At 52.7% G+C, this 15,945-nt stretch overlaps 2 protein-coding genes across 2 annotated transcripts in view; both read left to right on the top strand.

Moving 5' to 3' along the window:
• EIF4B (eukaryotic translation initiation factor 4B) overlaps positions 1-15,945 on the top strand; it is a 149,082-nt gene that overhangs the window by 124,100 nt on the left and 9,037 nt on the right.
• LOC128151756 (dynactin subunit 2-like) lies at positions 5,818-12,110 on the top strand. Its single transcript, XM_052809404.1, has 6 exons — positions 5,818-5,872; positions 10,993-11,117; positions 11,262-11,333; positions 11,448-11,550; positions 11,665-11,756; positions 11,843-12,110. The coding sequence occupies exons 1-6, from the start codon at positions 5,818-5,820 to the stop codon at positions 11,927-11,929; spliced, it is 534 nt and encodes a 177-aa protein (XP_052665364.1). The 3' UTR covers positions 11,930-12,110.

The raw sequence follows: 15,945 nt of genomic DNA, 5'->3' as shown, positions 1-15,945 counted from the left end.
GGGTCATCGTCAGGTGTTCTTCGGGGGTCTTATCATCCTCTTCCTCGCTTAACCGTTCTTTACCCTTTTCAATATTTTGATATTAAACTTCTGTTTTTCCTTTGTTCTTCTTGTATCTTTCATGCCAAATAATCTTTGACCTCCAAAGTGCTGTTCTCATGCCAACAAACCACCCCTTATCTTCTTACTTGCATTCTTAGTTTCTCTCGTCCTTGAGTCCATATGTCTATTTTCCTGTGTTCTCACAAATCTATCTACGCGTCCTTTAATTACTTGAGTTGCAGGATGTCTTATCTCATTAAAGGAAACCATATATTCTGCTTATACCTACTTATTGCTTACAAACTACAAAATATAATTGACATCTGGAATATATATCAACTACCATATATCATTCCCTCCTTTCCTTTCCTTTTGAAATTCTTATTCAGTTTCAAAAGGTCATCTTGTATCTCATTGTGGTACAAGAATCACAAATTTGTATCATCAAGCATGCTAAGATACATTCCCCTACTACTCCATTTATTGTTATAAACAGTCTCTTTAACCATAACCAATTTGGGAGCCATGATGTTAGCGTATGCCATACTTCCTCAAATCCCCAGGAAGTATTATCCTTAGTGATTTCATGTAGTATTGTACCTTGCTGATGGATATTCTCAGTATCCTGGGAAATCCGCCCACTTGCATCAATGTATGTGCAACAACTAGAGTTTACCACCGCACATACACCTCCATGAGAGGCCAGCATCATGTCTAAAGCCATCCTGTTTTGTATTGCTACTTTCGAGAGTTCTGACGTCTCTTCCTGTAGGGTCTGTATTGCGTCCGAAGTAGCATTCCCAATCTTTTCAATAACTCCTGAAATATTTCCTATGGCCTTTTCTAATTCACTAACCCCTAGCATAGGAATTAACCATCTTACAAAGGAATGAAATGCGGTTGGTCTTTTAACTAAAGGGTTCTCAATGGTTCTCTTCCGTCTTCCAGTTGGGAATCTCATCCAACCCATTCCACTTAGATGGGTTGTTACCCTTATGTCTGGGGATACCACCCCTAAAGTGCAAGAGCCCGTCCACCAGGGAGGTAGAGCCTTGAGAGCGATATCTCTGCATAACCAATACCATCCCGTCCCTTTGGGAACTTTCCAATACCTTTCCCTATACCTCTCTTGGTTTTTCCGTAACTGAAGTTGGAAAGCCCAGTCGCGGTGGGGATACTTTCCCACCGACACGTTGCCAGGGAGACCTGTTCTGTGATCCGTTACGCATTTTACCTTTTCTGTTAACATAGGGATAGTTATTGTGCAAGTTTACAGATCAACATCATTTTCAACAAAATGCTCATCAGGTTTGTCCCAAAGGTCGCTCCAGGGGGTATTGAAAGGAATGGGAAGTCCTATTAGGGGTACTCCTGTCTGAAAACTGTGTTTAGGAAAGTTAGTGCAGACCCAACATTTATTTACATTGATGGCCATAGCCACCTTTTCCATTAGTTGCACGTGAACATTACCATACCACGGACTGCTTGGCTTCCGTTCCCAGATGTTAGCTAAACCACAGCTCAACATGACCAATAAGACTCCTATTACTGTCTTTGAAGGCGGAGCTTTAATGGTCCCAGAGATGTGGATTCCCAGCGTGGTTGAGGGGTTTTCTTTGCTCGAGTGTGATGTATCCACGAAGTCTGTTCTTTAATCTTGATTGCTGTGTGGGTCGTTAGCAGCACCTGGAAGGGACCTTCCCGTTTCGGATTCAAGGATGAGTCTGTAAAAGACTTTACATACACATAATCACCAGGTTTAATATCAGGTACCGGTCCATCAAGGCCTCGGGCTCTGGTTCCCAAGACTAGTTTCTCTACTTCCTGAAGTTGTTTTTGCAGGCTTATTACATAATCTGACAACGTTTCATCCCCTATCTGAGTTGACATACCCACTTGTAGAGTATAGGGCCTCCCATATAATATTTCAAAAGGGCTTAACCCTTCTTTAGTTCTTGGCTTTGTTCTAATCCTTAAAAGTGCTAAAGGTAATGACTGTGGCCAGGTCAGTCCGGCTTCTTGCCCTCATTTCACAATCTGTGTCTTAATTAGGTGGTTCATCTTTTCTACTTGACCACTCGCTTGTGGTCTATATGAGGTGTGTAACTGCCAATCTATTCCCAACAATCTGCTAACTTGTTGAACTATTTTTGCAATAAAATGTGGCCCCCTATCCGAGGAGATTGTTGCCGGAACTCCGAATCTTGCTATTATTTCTTGTAGCAGTGTTTTGGTTACTTCTCTAGCCTTGTTAGTCTGGCAAGGGAATGCTTCTGGCCATCCTGAAAAGGTGTCTGTTAAAACTAGCAAATATCGGAACCCTCCTTTCCTTGGAAGTTCCAAAAAATCAATCTGCCACTGTTGTCCTGGATAATTCCCTTTTCCTATTTGTCGCAACTGGATTTTAGAATTCACCTTAGGATTATTTTGTAAGCGTGTTTCGCATTGCTTGGTTACTTGTTTTACAGTAGTATAGAGATTCCGGGCAACCATACGTTGACTTAAATAGTTATACAATGCCTCGTTTCCCCAATGAGATTTTCTGTGTTCTGCTGTAACTGTGGCCCATAATAATGTAAATGGGACTGTTATTTTCCCCTGCGGGGTCTTTGCCCACTTACCCTTCTCTATTGTTCCACCTAGGTCTTCAATTAATTTCAAATCCTCCTTGGAATACCTGGGTTCACAATCGATTGGTATTTTACTGCCTGGGACCAAAGACTGTACCTCTATTTCACCTCTCACGGCCACTCTTTTGGCTTCGCGGTCTGCCATGGCATTACCCAACTCCTGAGCGGTATTTCCTTTCTGATGAGCCTCACAGTGCATGATCGCTACCTTTTCGGGTAGCTGCACTGCTTCCAGGAGCTTAAGAATTTCTTCAGCATATTTTATGTGTTTCCCTTGGGTGGATAAGAGTCCCCTTTCTTTCCATATGGCTCCATGGGCACGGACTACCCCAAAGGCATATTTGGAGTCTGTCCAGATATTAATCTTCTTGTCTTTGGCTAGCTCCAACGCTCGGGTTAAAGCTGTTATTTCTGCCTTTTGTGCCGAGGTATTTGGGGCAAGAGCTGCGGATTCTATTACCCGATCTGTAGTGGTTACCGCATACCCTGCTTCACCGACGCCTTGTCGAACAAAGCTACTTCCATCTGTATACCAGGAGTCTTCAGCATCTTCCAGCGGTTCTTCTTTTAGACCTGGTCGGCTGGAATAGACTGCTTCAATTGTTTCCAGACAGTCCCGTGATACCGGCTCTCCTATGGTTCCACTAAGGAAAGATGCTGGATTGACAATGTTAGTAACCACTATTTCCACATCATCCTGTTCCACCAGAATGGCCTGGTATTTAAGGAATCTCTGTGGTGAGAGCCAGTGTCCCCCTTTTACTTCCAATACAGTAGACACAGTATGAGATATCGATACTGTAATCTTTTGCCCCAACGTAAATTTACGTGCTTCTTGAATATTTAACGGCAATGCTGCTACCGCCCTTAGGCAGCTAGGCCATCCTTTACTTACTTCATCAAGCTGTTTGGAGACATATGCCACTGCTCTTCTGTATGGTCCCGAGTTTTGGGCTAGAATTCCCGGTGCTGTTCCCCGCTTCTCATGGGAAAACAACCAGAATGGTTTAGTAGTATCTGGTAAGCCTAAGGCAGGGGCATCCATTAGTTTCCTCTTCAGTTGCTGAAATGCCCTTTCTGCTTCCCCATTCCAGGTAAGATTTTTTAAATTAGCTTTCAACGGTTCATAAAGTGGCCTTACCAAGAGTCCGTAGTTATATATCCATAGGCGACACCATCCTGTCATTCCTAGAAACGTGCGAAGTCCTTTAGCTGTCTGTGGTCGGGGAGTCTGGCAGATAACCTCCTTTCTTGCCGTTCCTAAGGTCCTCTGGCCCGCGGTGGTCTCGTATCCCAGGTAAGTTACCTGCTGCTGAGCCACTTGGGCTTTCTGTGGAGAGACTCGATAGCCATTAAGTCCAAGGAAATTTAGCAAGCTAACTGTCCATATTATACATAGATCCTTTGTTTCGGTGGCTATCAATAAATCGTCTACATATTGTAATATTATTCCCACTCCATGAGGTCGCTCCCACTGTTCCAAGTCCTTGGCCAGTTGGTTTCCGAAAAGAGTGGGGCTGTTTTTAAACCCCTGTGGTAACACAGTCCATGTTAATTGTGTCTTCCTTCCCGAATCGGGGTTTTCCCATTCAAAGGCAAACAGTAGCTGGCTCTCCGGGCTCAATGGTAGGCAAAAGAAGGCGTCTTTTAGGTGCAATACAGTAAACCAGGCCAATTCAGGGGTTAATTTAGTTAATAACGTGTATGGGTTCGCTACTACTGGATGTAGGTCCTCGACAAGTCTGTTGATAGCTCTGAGATGTTGTACTATTCGATAACTACCATCTGGCTTTTTGACCGGTAGAATGGGAGTATTATACTCCGATTCACACTCTGTTAGTAACCTATGTTTGATAAATCGGTCAATTATTGGTTGAATTCCCTCCCTGTCTTCTATTCTAAGGGGATATTGCCTGATTCTTGCAGGCCGTGCCCCTGACTTAAGTTTGACTATTACTGGGGAGGCATTTTTCGCTTTTCCGGGTATCTCTGAGGCCCATACCCCTGGATATACTTGGTTCTGGATTTCTTCAGGTACTCCCGAAGTGACAGGAGTGTTTACAAGGGCCAGACTCAAAAGTTCAATTAATTGGTCATCCCCTACTCGAAGTTCTCTCTTTCCTCCTTCAAATCTTATTTCCGCTTTTAGTTGTTCCAATAGGTCTCGTCCTAATAGAGGTTTTGGTGAGTTAGGGGTATGTAGGAATTTGTGTATTCCCAATTGTTTCCCCAATTTAAATTTGAGAGGTTTTAAGAAATACGCCTTTTTGCTTTGGCCAGTAGCTCCCCTCACCATTACAAAATCATCATCCATAGGTGTTAAAGCTTGGTTTAGAACGGAAAATGTTGCCCCGGTATCAGCTAGGAACTCCAGACTCTGTTGTTGTTTCCCTAGCTTCAATATAACCAGTGGATCCGCCAGGGTAGATTCCCCCGGTCCCCGTCAATCTTCCTTGACGTGGGCCTGTATTCTCCCTTTCCCTCCTCGTCTCTTTGGACACTCGTTTTTCCAATGTCTCTTTTGCTTACACCAAGCACACTGATCCTTTCCCAGAGGCATCCTAGGCCTCATACCTCTAAATCCCTCACTCTCTTGCAGCGCCGCCGCCAGCGCCCGTTTAGCCTTCCTCCGATCCTCCTCTTCTCTGTTGCTAAACACTCTCCAAGCCTCATCTGATAGAGTCTCCAAATTTCTGCTTTCTGACAGTTTCAACTTCTGCAACTTCCTTCGAATATCACTTGCTGACTGCCCTATGAATAGAGACACCAACTGCTGTATTCCGATTTCCGATCCTGGATCCAGGGGGGTATGCCGTCTCATAGCATCCCGAAATTTATCAAGAAATTCTGAGGGGGTCTCCTTCGGGCCCTGCCTCACGGCATACAGAGTAGACCAGTTTATGCTTTTGGGGATTGCTCTTTCCATACCCCTTATAACCCAGCCTCTGTACCTTCTTAGTAGCTGCATACGAGCGCTTCTGTTAGGATCCCAATGAGGGTCCTGTAAGGGAAAATGGTCCTTTATGTCTTCCCCTGTGGTTTTAAGCTGATCACTGGCTATGTCAAGGGCTGTTTTCAAAATGAACTGTTTCTCTGTCTCTGTCATATGGTCTAGCAGTAATTGAATGTCATTCCAGTCCGGGTTATGCTGCCTTACCAAAAACTGGAAATGCTTAGTAACCCCCCCCAGCATCATTTTGGTAAGTCTTTGCTACTGATTTCCCTGTTTCTAGAGCAAATGATGAAAAAGGAACTTTTATTAGAATGGGACTCCCTTCTAGTCCCACCGCCTCCCTAAGAGGTGCTTGTATCACTACCTGCTCTTTTCTGCTCCGAGTCCGAGAAGACACAGGACTGTCTAAAGAAGCAGGCTCTTCATTTACGGCAGCGCTGGGGACACGGGGGATGGCTCCTCCAAAGGCGTGTCCCACTCAGTATCAAAATCCATCAGTTTTTATAGACTTTTTCTGTCAGGTCATTGTTACAAAAGCTCTTTCCATAAAAATGCATACTGTGCTCGTTCTTAAATTTAACCTTTATAAGGATTGGTCCTTTGATTGTATAACCTTGTCAATATTCTTATTTAAAAACAACCATTGGTCAGTTACACTTAGCTCTGCCGATTGGGATCTTCGATACTCAAATCACGATTGCAGCCTTCAGCCAGCGGCGAGGCCAGCGGAGGCGACGGTAAGTCGGCGGCTAAGCGCTAGACCGAGGCGGAGCGGGAGGTCCCCGAGGCCCGGGAGCGCCGGGGAAGGGCGGAGGGACCCGGCCGGAGCCGGCGGCTCTCGCGGGAGAGGCTGCCGCGGCGCGGGCGTTGCAGGGGCAACGGCGGGAGATTGGAACGGCCCTGAGGAGCGCGGCGAACAGGGCGTGGCGCGGCAGTTGGCGCGGCAGTTCGTGCAGGCAGGGCGCAGCCCCCCCCTCTTCCCAGCTCGAGCAGGCTGCTCAAGCGGTGGGTGTCGGCCCGGAGGGAGACCCAGGGATGGTTGCCACTCGGGGGAAAGCCGTTGTTAGGAAAAATAGGGCAAGGCAGACAGAGGTCCCAGGTAAACATGCAGCTGTCCAGGTCTCTGGCTGCAGGGAGTGCCTGAGTCTGTCAGAAAGGACGGAGGTCAGCGGGGACACCTCTTGTGTGAGGGGTGCCCAGGTGAGTGATTTGCTCAGCCTGGTGGCAGAGCTGAAGGAGGCAGTGGAAAGGTTGAGGAGTGTCAGGGAGTGGGAGAGGGAGACAGATTGGTGGGCCCGCACCCTACACACCACACACTCACCCCGCACCCTGCCATCCCTGAGGCAGGGGCAGCAGATGGAGGCTCCGCAAGAAGCGGAGGTTCCCCTGCCCTCCTGCCACCAGGCAGGAGGGGACCTGAGAGATGGAGGGGGATGGATACAGGTCCCTGCTCGGGGAGGCAGGCGAATCCGCTCCCGCTCTCCCTCACCTTCCCAGTTGCCCCTACGCAACAGGTATGGGGCTCTGGAACTTGAGGAGCAGGCCAGTGAAGATGAAGGCCTGTCTAGGGAGATGCCTAAGCCCAGTCGGGCAACCCCACGCATTCTCACATCCTCTGAAAAAAGAAAAAGGAGGGTAATTGTCGTAGGCGACTCCCTCTTAAGGGGGACAGAGGGCCCGATATGCAGACCTGACCCATCCCACCGGGAAGTCTGCTGCCTCCCTGGGGCCCGGGTAAAAGACATTAGCAGGAAACTCCCTGGTCTGGTTCGGACCTCTGATTATTACCTATTGCTGGTTGTGCAGGTTGGCAGTGATGAGATTGCAGAGAGGAATCCAAAGGCAATCAAAAGGGATTTCAGGGCACTGGGACGATTAGTGGAAGGATCGGGAGCACAGGTAGTGTTTTCCTCAATCCCTTCAGTGGCAGGGAAATACACTGAAAGGAACAGGAAAACACACCTGGTTAATACGTGGCTCAGAGGCTGGTGCCATAGGTGGAATTTTGGGTTTTTTGATCATGGGGAGGCTTACACAGCACCAGGCTTGCTAGCGACAGATGGTGTCCAGCTATCTCAAAGGGGGAAAAGGATTCTCGCTCATGAGTTGGCGGGGCTCATAGAAAGGGCTTTCAACTAGGTTCGAAGGGGGTAAGGGATAAAACTGGGTGCGCCAGAGATGAGCCTGGGGGCAGCGTGCCGATGTTAGGGGTGGATTCGATGACCCAGCTCAAATGCATCTATGCCAACGCACGCAGCATGGGCAATAAACAGGAGGAGCTGGAAGCCGTCGTGCAGCAGGATAGATATGACTTAGTCGCCATCACGGAAACATGGTGGGACGACTCCCATGACTGGAGTGCTGCAGTGGGTGGCTACAAGCTCTTCAGAAGGGATAGGCAAGGTAGAAGAGGTGGTGGGGTGGCTCTCTATGTTAGGGAATGTTTTGACTGTACAGAGCTACACGATTCTGATGACAAGGTGGAGTGCTTATGGGTGAGGATGAGAGGGAAAGCCAGTAAGACAGATACTGTGCTGGGAGTCTGTTACAGACCGCCCGACCAGGTTGAAGAGACGGATGAATCGTTCCACAAGCGGCTGGCAGTAGTCTCAGAATCGTGTGCCCTTGTCCTTGTGGGGGACTTTAACTTTGCAGACATCTGCTGGAAATACGACACAGCAGTGAGTAAACAGTCTAGGAGGTTCCTGGAGTGTGTGGAAGATAACTTCTTGACACAGCTGGTGGGTGAGCCAACCAGGGGAGGAGCCTTGCTAGATCTGTTGTTTACGAACAGGGAAGGACTGGTGGGAGGTGTGATGGTCGGAGGCCGTCTTGGGCTTAGTGACCATGAAATGATAGAATTTTCAATTCTTGGTGAGGCAAAGAAGGTGGTCGGCAAAACCACCACTATGGACTTCCGGAGGGCTAACTTTGGCCTCTTCAAGGCACTGGTTGAGAGAGTCCCTTGGGAGATGGTCCTGAAGGGCAAAGGGGTCCAGGAGGGATGGACATTCTTTAAAAAGGAAATCTCAGTGGCTCAGGACCAGGCTATTCCCATGTGCCGCAAGTCGAACCGCCGAGGAAAACGACCGGCCTGGCTGAATGGGGAGCTTTTGCTAGGACTTGAGAAAAAAAGGAGAGTTTATCATCTCTGGAGGAAAGGGCGGGCAACTTGGGAGGAGTACAGGGATCTTGTTAGATCATACAGAGAGAAAATTAGAAAGGCGAAAGCTCAGCTAGAACTAAATCTGGCCACTATCATAAGGGACAACAAAAAATGTTTTTACAAATATGGTAACGGTAGAAAGAATCCCAAGGAGAATATCTTTCCTTTAATGGATACAGAAGGGAACGTAGCAACCAGTGATGAGGAAAAGGCCGAGGTACTTAATGCCTTCTTTGCCTCAGTCTTTAGTAGTGAGTCCAGTCATCCTCAGGGTACTCCACCCCATGAGCTGGAAGGTAAGGATGAAGAGCATAACGTACCCCCCTTAATCCAGGAGGAATTAGTTAGGGACCTGCTACGCCATCTGGACACTCACAAATCTATGGGACCTGATGGGATCCATCCAAGAGTACTGAGGGAACTGGCAGAGGTCCTTGCCAAGCCACTCTCTACCATCTATCAGCGTTCCTGGTCAACAGGGGAGGTCCCAGAGGACTGGAGGCTTGCCGATGTGACTCCCATTTACAAGAAGGGTCGGAGGGAGGATCCGGGGAACTACAGGCCTGCCAGCCTGACCTCGGTACCGGGGAAGATTATGGAACGGCTTGTCTTGAAAGCACTCGCATGGCAACTCCAGGATAAGAGGGGGATCAGGCCCAGTCAGCATGGGTTTACGAAAGGCAGGTCCTGCTTGACCAACCTGATCTCCTTGTATGACCAGGTGACCCGCCTAGTGGATGAGGGAAAGGCTGTGGATGTTAACTACCTTGACTTCAGCAAGGCCTTTGACACTGTCTCTCATGGCATACTCCTTGAGAAGCTGGCGTCTCGTGGCCTGGATAAGTGCACTATTCACTGGGTGAAAAACTGGCTGGATGGCCGAGCCCAGAGGGTAGTGGTGAATGGGGTGAAATCCAGTTGGCGGTGGGTCACGAGTGGTGTTCCCCCGGACTCGGTGTTGGGCCCCGTTCTGTTTAATATCTTTACTGATGATTTGGATGAGGGGATTGAGTGCACCCTCAGCAAGTTTGCAGACGACACCAAGTTGGGAGGCAGGGTCGATCTGCTTGAGGGTAGGGAGGCTCTACAGAGAGATCTGGACAGGCTGGATCGATGGGCTGAGGCCAATCGTATGAAGTTCAACAAGGCCAAGTGCCGGGTCCTGCACTTGGGTCACGGCAACCCCATGCAGCGCTACAGGCTTGGGGAAGAGTGGCTGGAAAGCTGCCCGGCAGAGAAAGACCTGGGTGTGCTGGTTGACAGCCGGCTGAATATGAGCCAGCAGTGTGCCCAGGTGGCCAGGAAGGCCAACGGCATCCTGGCCTGTACCAGAAATAGTGTGGCCAGCAGGAGCAGGGAGGTGGTTGTTCCCCTGTACTCGGCACTGGTGAGGCCAGACCTCGAGTACGGCGTTCAGTTTTGGGCCCCTCACTACAGGAAAGACATTGAGCTGCTAGAGCGTGTCCAGAGGAGAGCAACCAAGTTGGTGAGGGGCCTTGAGCACAAGTCTTATGAGGAGCGGCTGAGGGATCTGGGGTTGTTCAGTCTAGAGAAGAGGAGGCTGAGGGGAGATCTTATCGCTCTCTACAACTACCTGAAAGGGGGTTGTAGTGAGGTGGGTGCTGGTCTCTTCTGTCGTGTGGCTGGAGATAGGACAAGAGGAAATGGCCTCAAGTTGAGGCAAGGGAGATTTAGGTTAGATATTAGGAAAAATTTTTTTACTGAGCGGGTTGTCAAACATTGGAATGGGCTGCCCAGGGAAGTGGTTGAGTCACCATCCCTGGAGGTATTCAAAAAGCGCGTGGACAGGGTACTCCGGGGCATGGTTTAGGGGGCATGGTTAATGAATGGTTGGACTCGATGATCTTGAAGGTCTTTTCCAACCAAAATGATTCTATGATTCTATGATTCTAAGATGGGAAGGGTAAGGGGGTTTCCAAGCAGCAAACTGGTGTCCATGACGGTTTCCTTAGTCTCTTGAAACAAAACACAGAAAGACCAGTAACTTCCTGGTGAGGCTTCCGTGGTTAGCTATTTCAAACTTTGACAATGTTAAGGTTCCTAGAGTCACACATAACACAGTTCCTAAAGTTTCTATGGCTGCATTTCAAACTTAACAATCCTATACATGATACTTCACAATTTTACTTCTTAATCAAAGCCAACTCTTCTATGTGATTAAATTTTGATTTCTTTACCAGAATATTTGCAATACCGTGTTCCCTCTCACCCTGCTTTCCGTGCCCAGGAGACCGTGCAGGTCCTGCAGGCCAAGGTGAACATCCTGGACGTGGCTGTGCTGGACCAAGTGGAGGCCTGGCTGCAGGTGAGGCGGGGGCAGAAGGAGGGAACTGCACCGGTGGGTGTCAGGGCTCCACGGGAGAGCCACAGGACAGCAGTGGCCAAGGTCATGAAATTGGGGGTGGGCAGAGCTGGATTTGGGATCTCGCATCTGCTTCCCCTTTCCCAGAGCGTCCTGGGGAAGGTGAATGAAATTGCCAAGCACAAGGCAACCGTGCAAGATGCCGACATCCAGAGCAAGGTAGGAGCTGGAGGGGAGGGCCCCCAAAGGCAAGCCCGGCACGGCAGGGGATATTCGGAGCCCCCCCTCCAGACTGTGCTTGCCCCCCACTTCTTGACCCGGCCCATCCCCCAGATCCACCAGACCTATGAGACGATGCAGCACTGGGACCCTGTGGCCAGCACCTTGCCTGATGTTGTGCAGAGGCTGGTGACCCTCAGGGACCTGCATGAGCAAGGTGAGGGGCTGGAGGGGATGTTGGGGACAGTGGCATGGTGTCACTGGGAGCATCTTGGGAGGGGTGGTGGCTCTGCTCCCCGCCTCCCGCACTGAGCTTTCTTCTCCCTCCCAGCCACACAGTTTGGGCAGGTCCTCATGCACTTGGACACCACGCAGCAGGAGATAGTGGGTGCTCTCAAGGCCAACACCATGCGGCTGGCTGAGGTGGGTCCCACCAACACCCACTGGGCTGGAGTGGGATCCCCTTCCTGCCCCCGCCGCTCACCCCCTTGCCCACTCGCCCCCGCCAGGTCCAGAAGACAATGAAGGAAAACCTGGCTGTCGTAGAGGACAACTTTGCGGACATAGATGCCCGTGTCAAGCGGCTGCAGAAGTGACAGCACGCTGGAGACACCCTCGCACCGGGCATCCCTGCCGCCGCCAGGGCCCTGCGACCCTCTGGGAATCTCTCCCTCCCCAAGCGGGTACCAGCCCCTGCTTGTATATACCCTGGCTGTGCCCCCCTGCCCAGCATGGGGGCTGGAGGGGTCCTCCCCACCCCTCCATTCCCACCTCGGGACGGGGGGTGGTGGTGTCTCTGTACCCCCCCGATTTACCCCAAGAAACAGCTCCAAGTGTATCTGTGTCAGCATCTCCTCTAGGCTGTGGGACATGAGTGCGGCCCAGCTGCTGGGTTTTAAATGTCTTTTCATGGTGCATAACCCCCCCACCCCCATGCAGCCTCCTCGGTGCATTAAATCCAATTGCTCTGTCAGAAAGCTGCGACCCATGGGGAGAATGTCTCCCTGTTGCCAGCCGTGGGGCAGGAGGTAGTGTGTGTGTGGGATGGGGGCGACCCCGAGTGGGCGGGGGTGGCCTGGGGCAGGGGCGCATGGCCCCCCCACAGGCTGGTGGAGATGATTATTGCTGGGACTGGGGGATGGAAGGGGGGAACCTTGTTTTTGGTGAGGGACAACCTGGAGCAAAACTAACCCTGAGTAGATCCCGCCATGGGGCTGCGACCCCCTCAAGCCAGAGGTGATGGGGGGCAGAGGGACCCCCCAGCATGCAGAATGGGCACTGGGGACGGAGCCCTGGCTGCATCCCCTCACACCAGTCCTGTCCCCCCAGCGCGGGGGCTTCCCTGGGGTGGGGGCCACCTCTGGCCCTGGTGGGTTCGAGCCCTGGGGGCAGTTGCTGGGCCATGATCTTGTGGGGATGGCGGAGGCGCGGTGGGATGGCCGCCAGGACTGGGGTGAGCACTGGAGGGACACAGGCTCTTCTGGAGGGGACAGGCCAGCACAAGGAGGACGGGAGTTGCCCTTTATGTGAGGAAGCAGCTGGAGAGCGTGGAGCTCTGCCTGGGGATGGGTGAAGAGCTGACTGAGGGCTCCTGGGTAAGGACTAAAGAGCAGACAGGGAAGGGTGACGTTGCAGTGGGTGCCTGCTACGGGCTGCCTGACCGGGGAGAAGCAGCGGGTGAGGCCCTCAACAGACAGGTGGGAGCAGCCTCATGTTCGTGGGCCCTGGTCCTCATGGGGGATTTCGGAGAGACCTGCTGGAGGGACGACAGCAGGACATAAGCAGCCCAGGAGGCTCCTAAGGGCACCGACAACGGCCTCCCCTTCTAACAGCGAGGCCTCTCCCCTTCTTGTCAGTCAAGGTCCCTTGTACGTGGCTTCAAAGCCACCTTTACGTGGTGGCTTTTCTTGTGTAACATTGACAAGGTGACGCGCTTGTCCTACAATCACAGATTTCTTTATTCTCGTTCTAGTTCTATTTCAAGAGAACTGGGACCTCACTGGGCAGCTCCCAAAGGCGTCTGCCAGCTTTGGTGGCAGGACTCCATTGAGGATGTCCCTCTTCAGGAGGATGAAGATGAGGATGGCGATCTGCAGGAAGGCGAGGAACAGAAGAAATCTCCTGCGGGACAGGAGAGAGGTTAGGCCGAGCAGGGGGTAAATTTGTCTCAGCTCTTTCCAGCCACCTTCTTTGAATAGCACCGTGGGGCCTTGCACCGTGCCGGGCAGAACACACCCTGCTCGGGACTGGGGTGAGGACCCAGGCATCTCTCTTGGCTCTGCTGTACATCTCCCCAGTGGGCCCCCAAAATCCCCTGCTATGTGCCGCCCAAGCAAGGAAGAAAAGAAACACTGAAATACTTCATCCCTGGCAAGTCCAAAGCTGCCCAATGCCCTCGGACCACTGGCACAGGCATTCCGCTGCACAGGGAAGAGCCCTGGCACCCCGAGCAACTCACCGCAGCCAAGAAGTGATCTTATGCCTCCTTGATGCCAGCTGCTCCTCCTACAAGCCAAGGCACACAGGGACATGCGTTGGGGTGTGTGAGGCAGCTGAGGTCTGGGGGCTCAGACCCCCTCCCTCGTCCCTGCTGAGATCAGCGAGTGCCCCCATGTCCCCTGGGCACAGTGCAGACCCTTCCCTCCCCAAGGCCCACAGTGGGGTTGTCTGTCCTACCAGCCGCGCAGCCACCAACTCCTGCAGCAGGCTCTCGCCTGCCATGTCTGCCTGCGCCGTCTTCCCCCTGCTACGGACACCACGGGGTTTGGGCTGTGAGAAGAGACCTTGGCCAGCACGGTGAACCCCTGGGTGGCCAACAGGCAGCCAGGGTGCTGCCCAGCCTCTGCTGGAGCTGGCACCAGGCACCCCCGGCATCCCACCACCGCACAGACCCACCCCAGGCCTGGAGGGCACGGAAGAAGAGCCTGGGAGCTGCTCAGAGTTGTGCAGAGCTGCTTCCAGGAGTCCCGAGTTGCTCAGTGCTGTTTTGAGCAGCTTAGGCAAAGACAAAGGGCTCTCCGGCCTGCAGGAGCCAGAAGGATGTCTGAGCAGCAGCGGCCTGCCCAGTGCTACTCCGTACCCCCCCACCCCCCTGCCCCAGATTTCAGTCAGGGCCCCGTTGCCACTCACAAAGCTGTTGGCTCTCGGAGACCTTCCCGTCTCTCCAGCAGGTGCTGGAGCTTGTTCCTGAGCAGCTGCAGAAGCAAGCAAAGGGCCTGGTCAAGAATGCATGCCATGCCTCCTCTGAGGGGGGTTCCCCCACAAACGTGTTGAGCCCCCGTGCCTCCTGTCCCCAGTACCTCATTGATCAGTGCCTGCTCCTGAAGAGCTTCTGCCAGCTCCGACCACTGCTCCCTCTGCGAAGCCAGCGGGCGACGTCGCAGGGAGCCACGCGCGGCAAAGGGTAACTTCTGTGCCACTTCCAGGCTTGCGGCTGCCTCCCTCTTTGCCATTTTCTGAAAGTGCTCCTGCGAGAGAGGAGGGGAGGAGGAGGAGAAGCCATCAGGGCACCGGGACACTCCCCATGCGCACTCCCCTCCGCATTATCCCTTCCCGGCTCCCCTCGGGCACTGCCTTTGCCCTCGCGTCCCCTCTCCTTCCCAGCCCTGCAGGCAGACAGAGGGACCCCCAGGCCCAACTCTGGACACGGTCCACATCTGGACATGGGCCTGAGCAGCCGGCTGTAGGTGACCCCACCTGAGCAGGGGCATTGGACGAGACCAGATCATCTCCAGAGGTCCCTTCCAACCTCAGCCAGACTATGGTTCTGTGAACTTGCCTTCATCTGGGCCGCCTGCCTCTCCAGCTGCGCCCGTGCGGGGTCCTTGAAGCTACTCTCTGCCCTCGCTCTCCTCTCCCCCCGTCGGAGCCTTCTGCTGCACGGTGGACACAGGACAGGTTGTGGGTGAGTCGTCTCCAAACTCCTGCCTAGCAGCACCGAGGTTGTCCCCCAAATGCTCCCCCGCCTCTGGGAGCAGCCCCTTTTATACCCGCCGGGGCGCCGATGTCACAGGCCCAAGGTGACACACAGAGACACAGCCATCGCTGCCCACTGTGACACGGCCATCAGCTCCCTGGGCTGGCGCCAAGAGCTGACCCGGGGCCCAGCCGCTTCCACTGGGGAACGGGGCATCACTCTCAGCATGGCTTTTAGCCCACCGGTGGGAGCGACGGCAGGCACCACCTGTCCATGTCTCCCTGGCGGGTTTGCTGGTTCCTTCCCCAGCCGGCTGCCACAGCTCCCCACCGCAGGACCAAGCAGGAGCCAGGCTGCGCGTGTAGTCCCAGCAGACGCTCAGACAGACGTACGTGCACCACGGGTGTGCACATGTGCACGGACGGCCACAGCACGCGGGCTCCAGCGCCCACCAGGATCCAGCATCCAGCCCCAGGGGGGAACAAGAGCCCGGGAAGGGGAAAAACGAAGACCAGCCCTCTGCTCTAGCCCAGGCAGACAGCATGCTTGCAGGCTCCCAAGAGGAATGGGGTCTCTCACTTGCTCAGAGAGCAGCAGCTGCTGTCATGCGAAGGGACACCAGGAGGAAGGAGTCGGGGCACGCGGCAGGCAGGCAGTGACCCACAGGCTTCGGCTCTGGCCCCTCGAGCAGCTGTG

This window comes from Harpia harpyja, chromosome 15, assembly GCF_026419915.1.
Source record: "Harpia harpyja isolate bHarHar1 chromosome 15, bHarHar1 primary haplotype, whole genome shotgun sequence".
Taxonomy (NCBI): Eukaryota; Metazoa; Chordata; class Aves; order Accipitriformes; family Accipitridae; genus Harpia; species Harpia harpyja.
The sequence above is the reverse complement of the archived record's forward strand: the minus strand, read 5'-3'. Positions and strand labels throughout refer to the sequence as shown.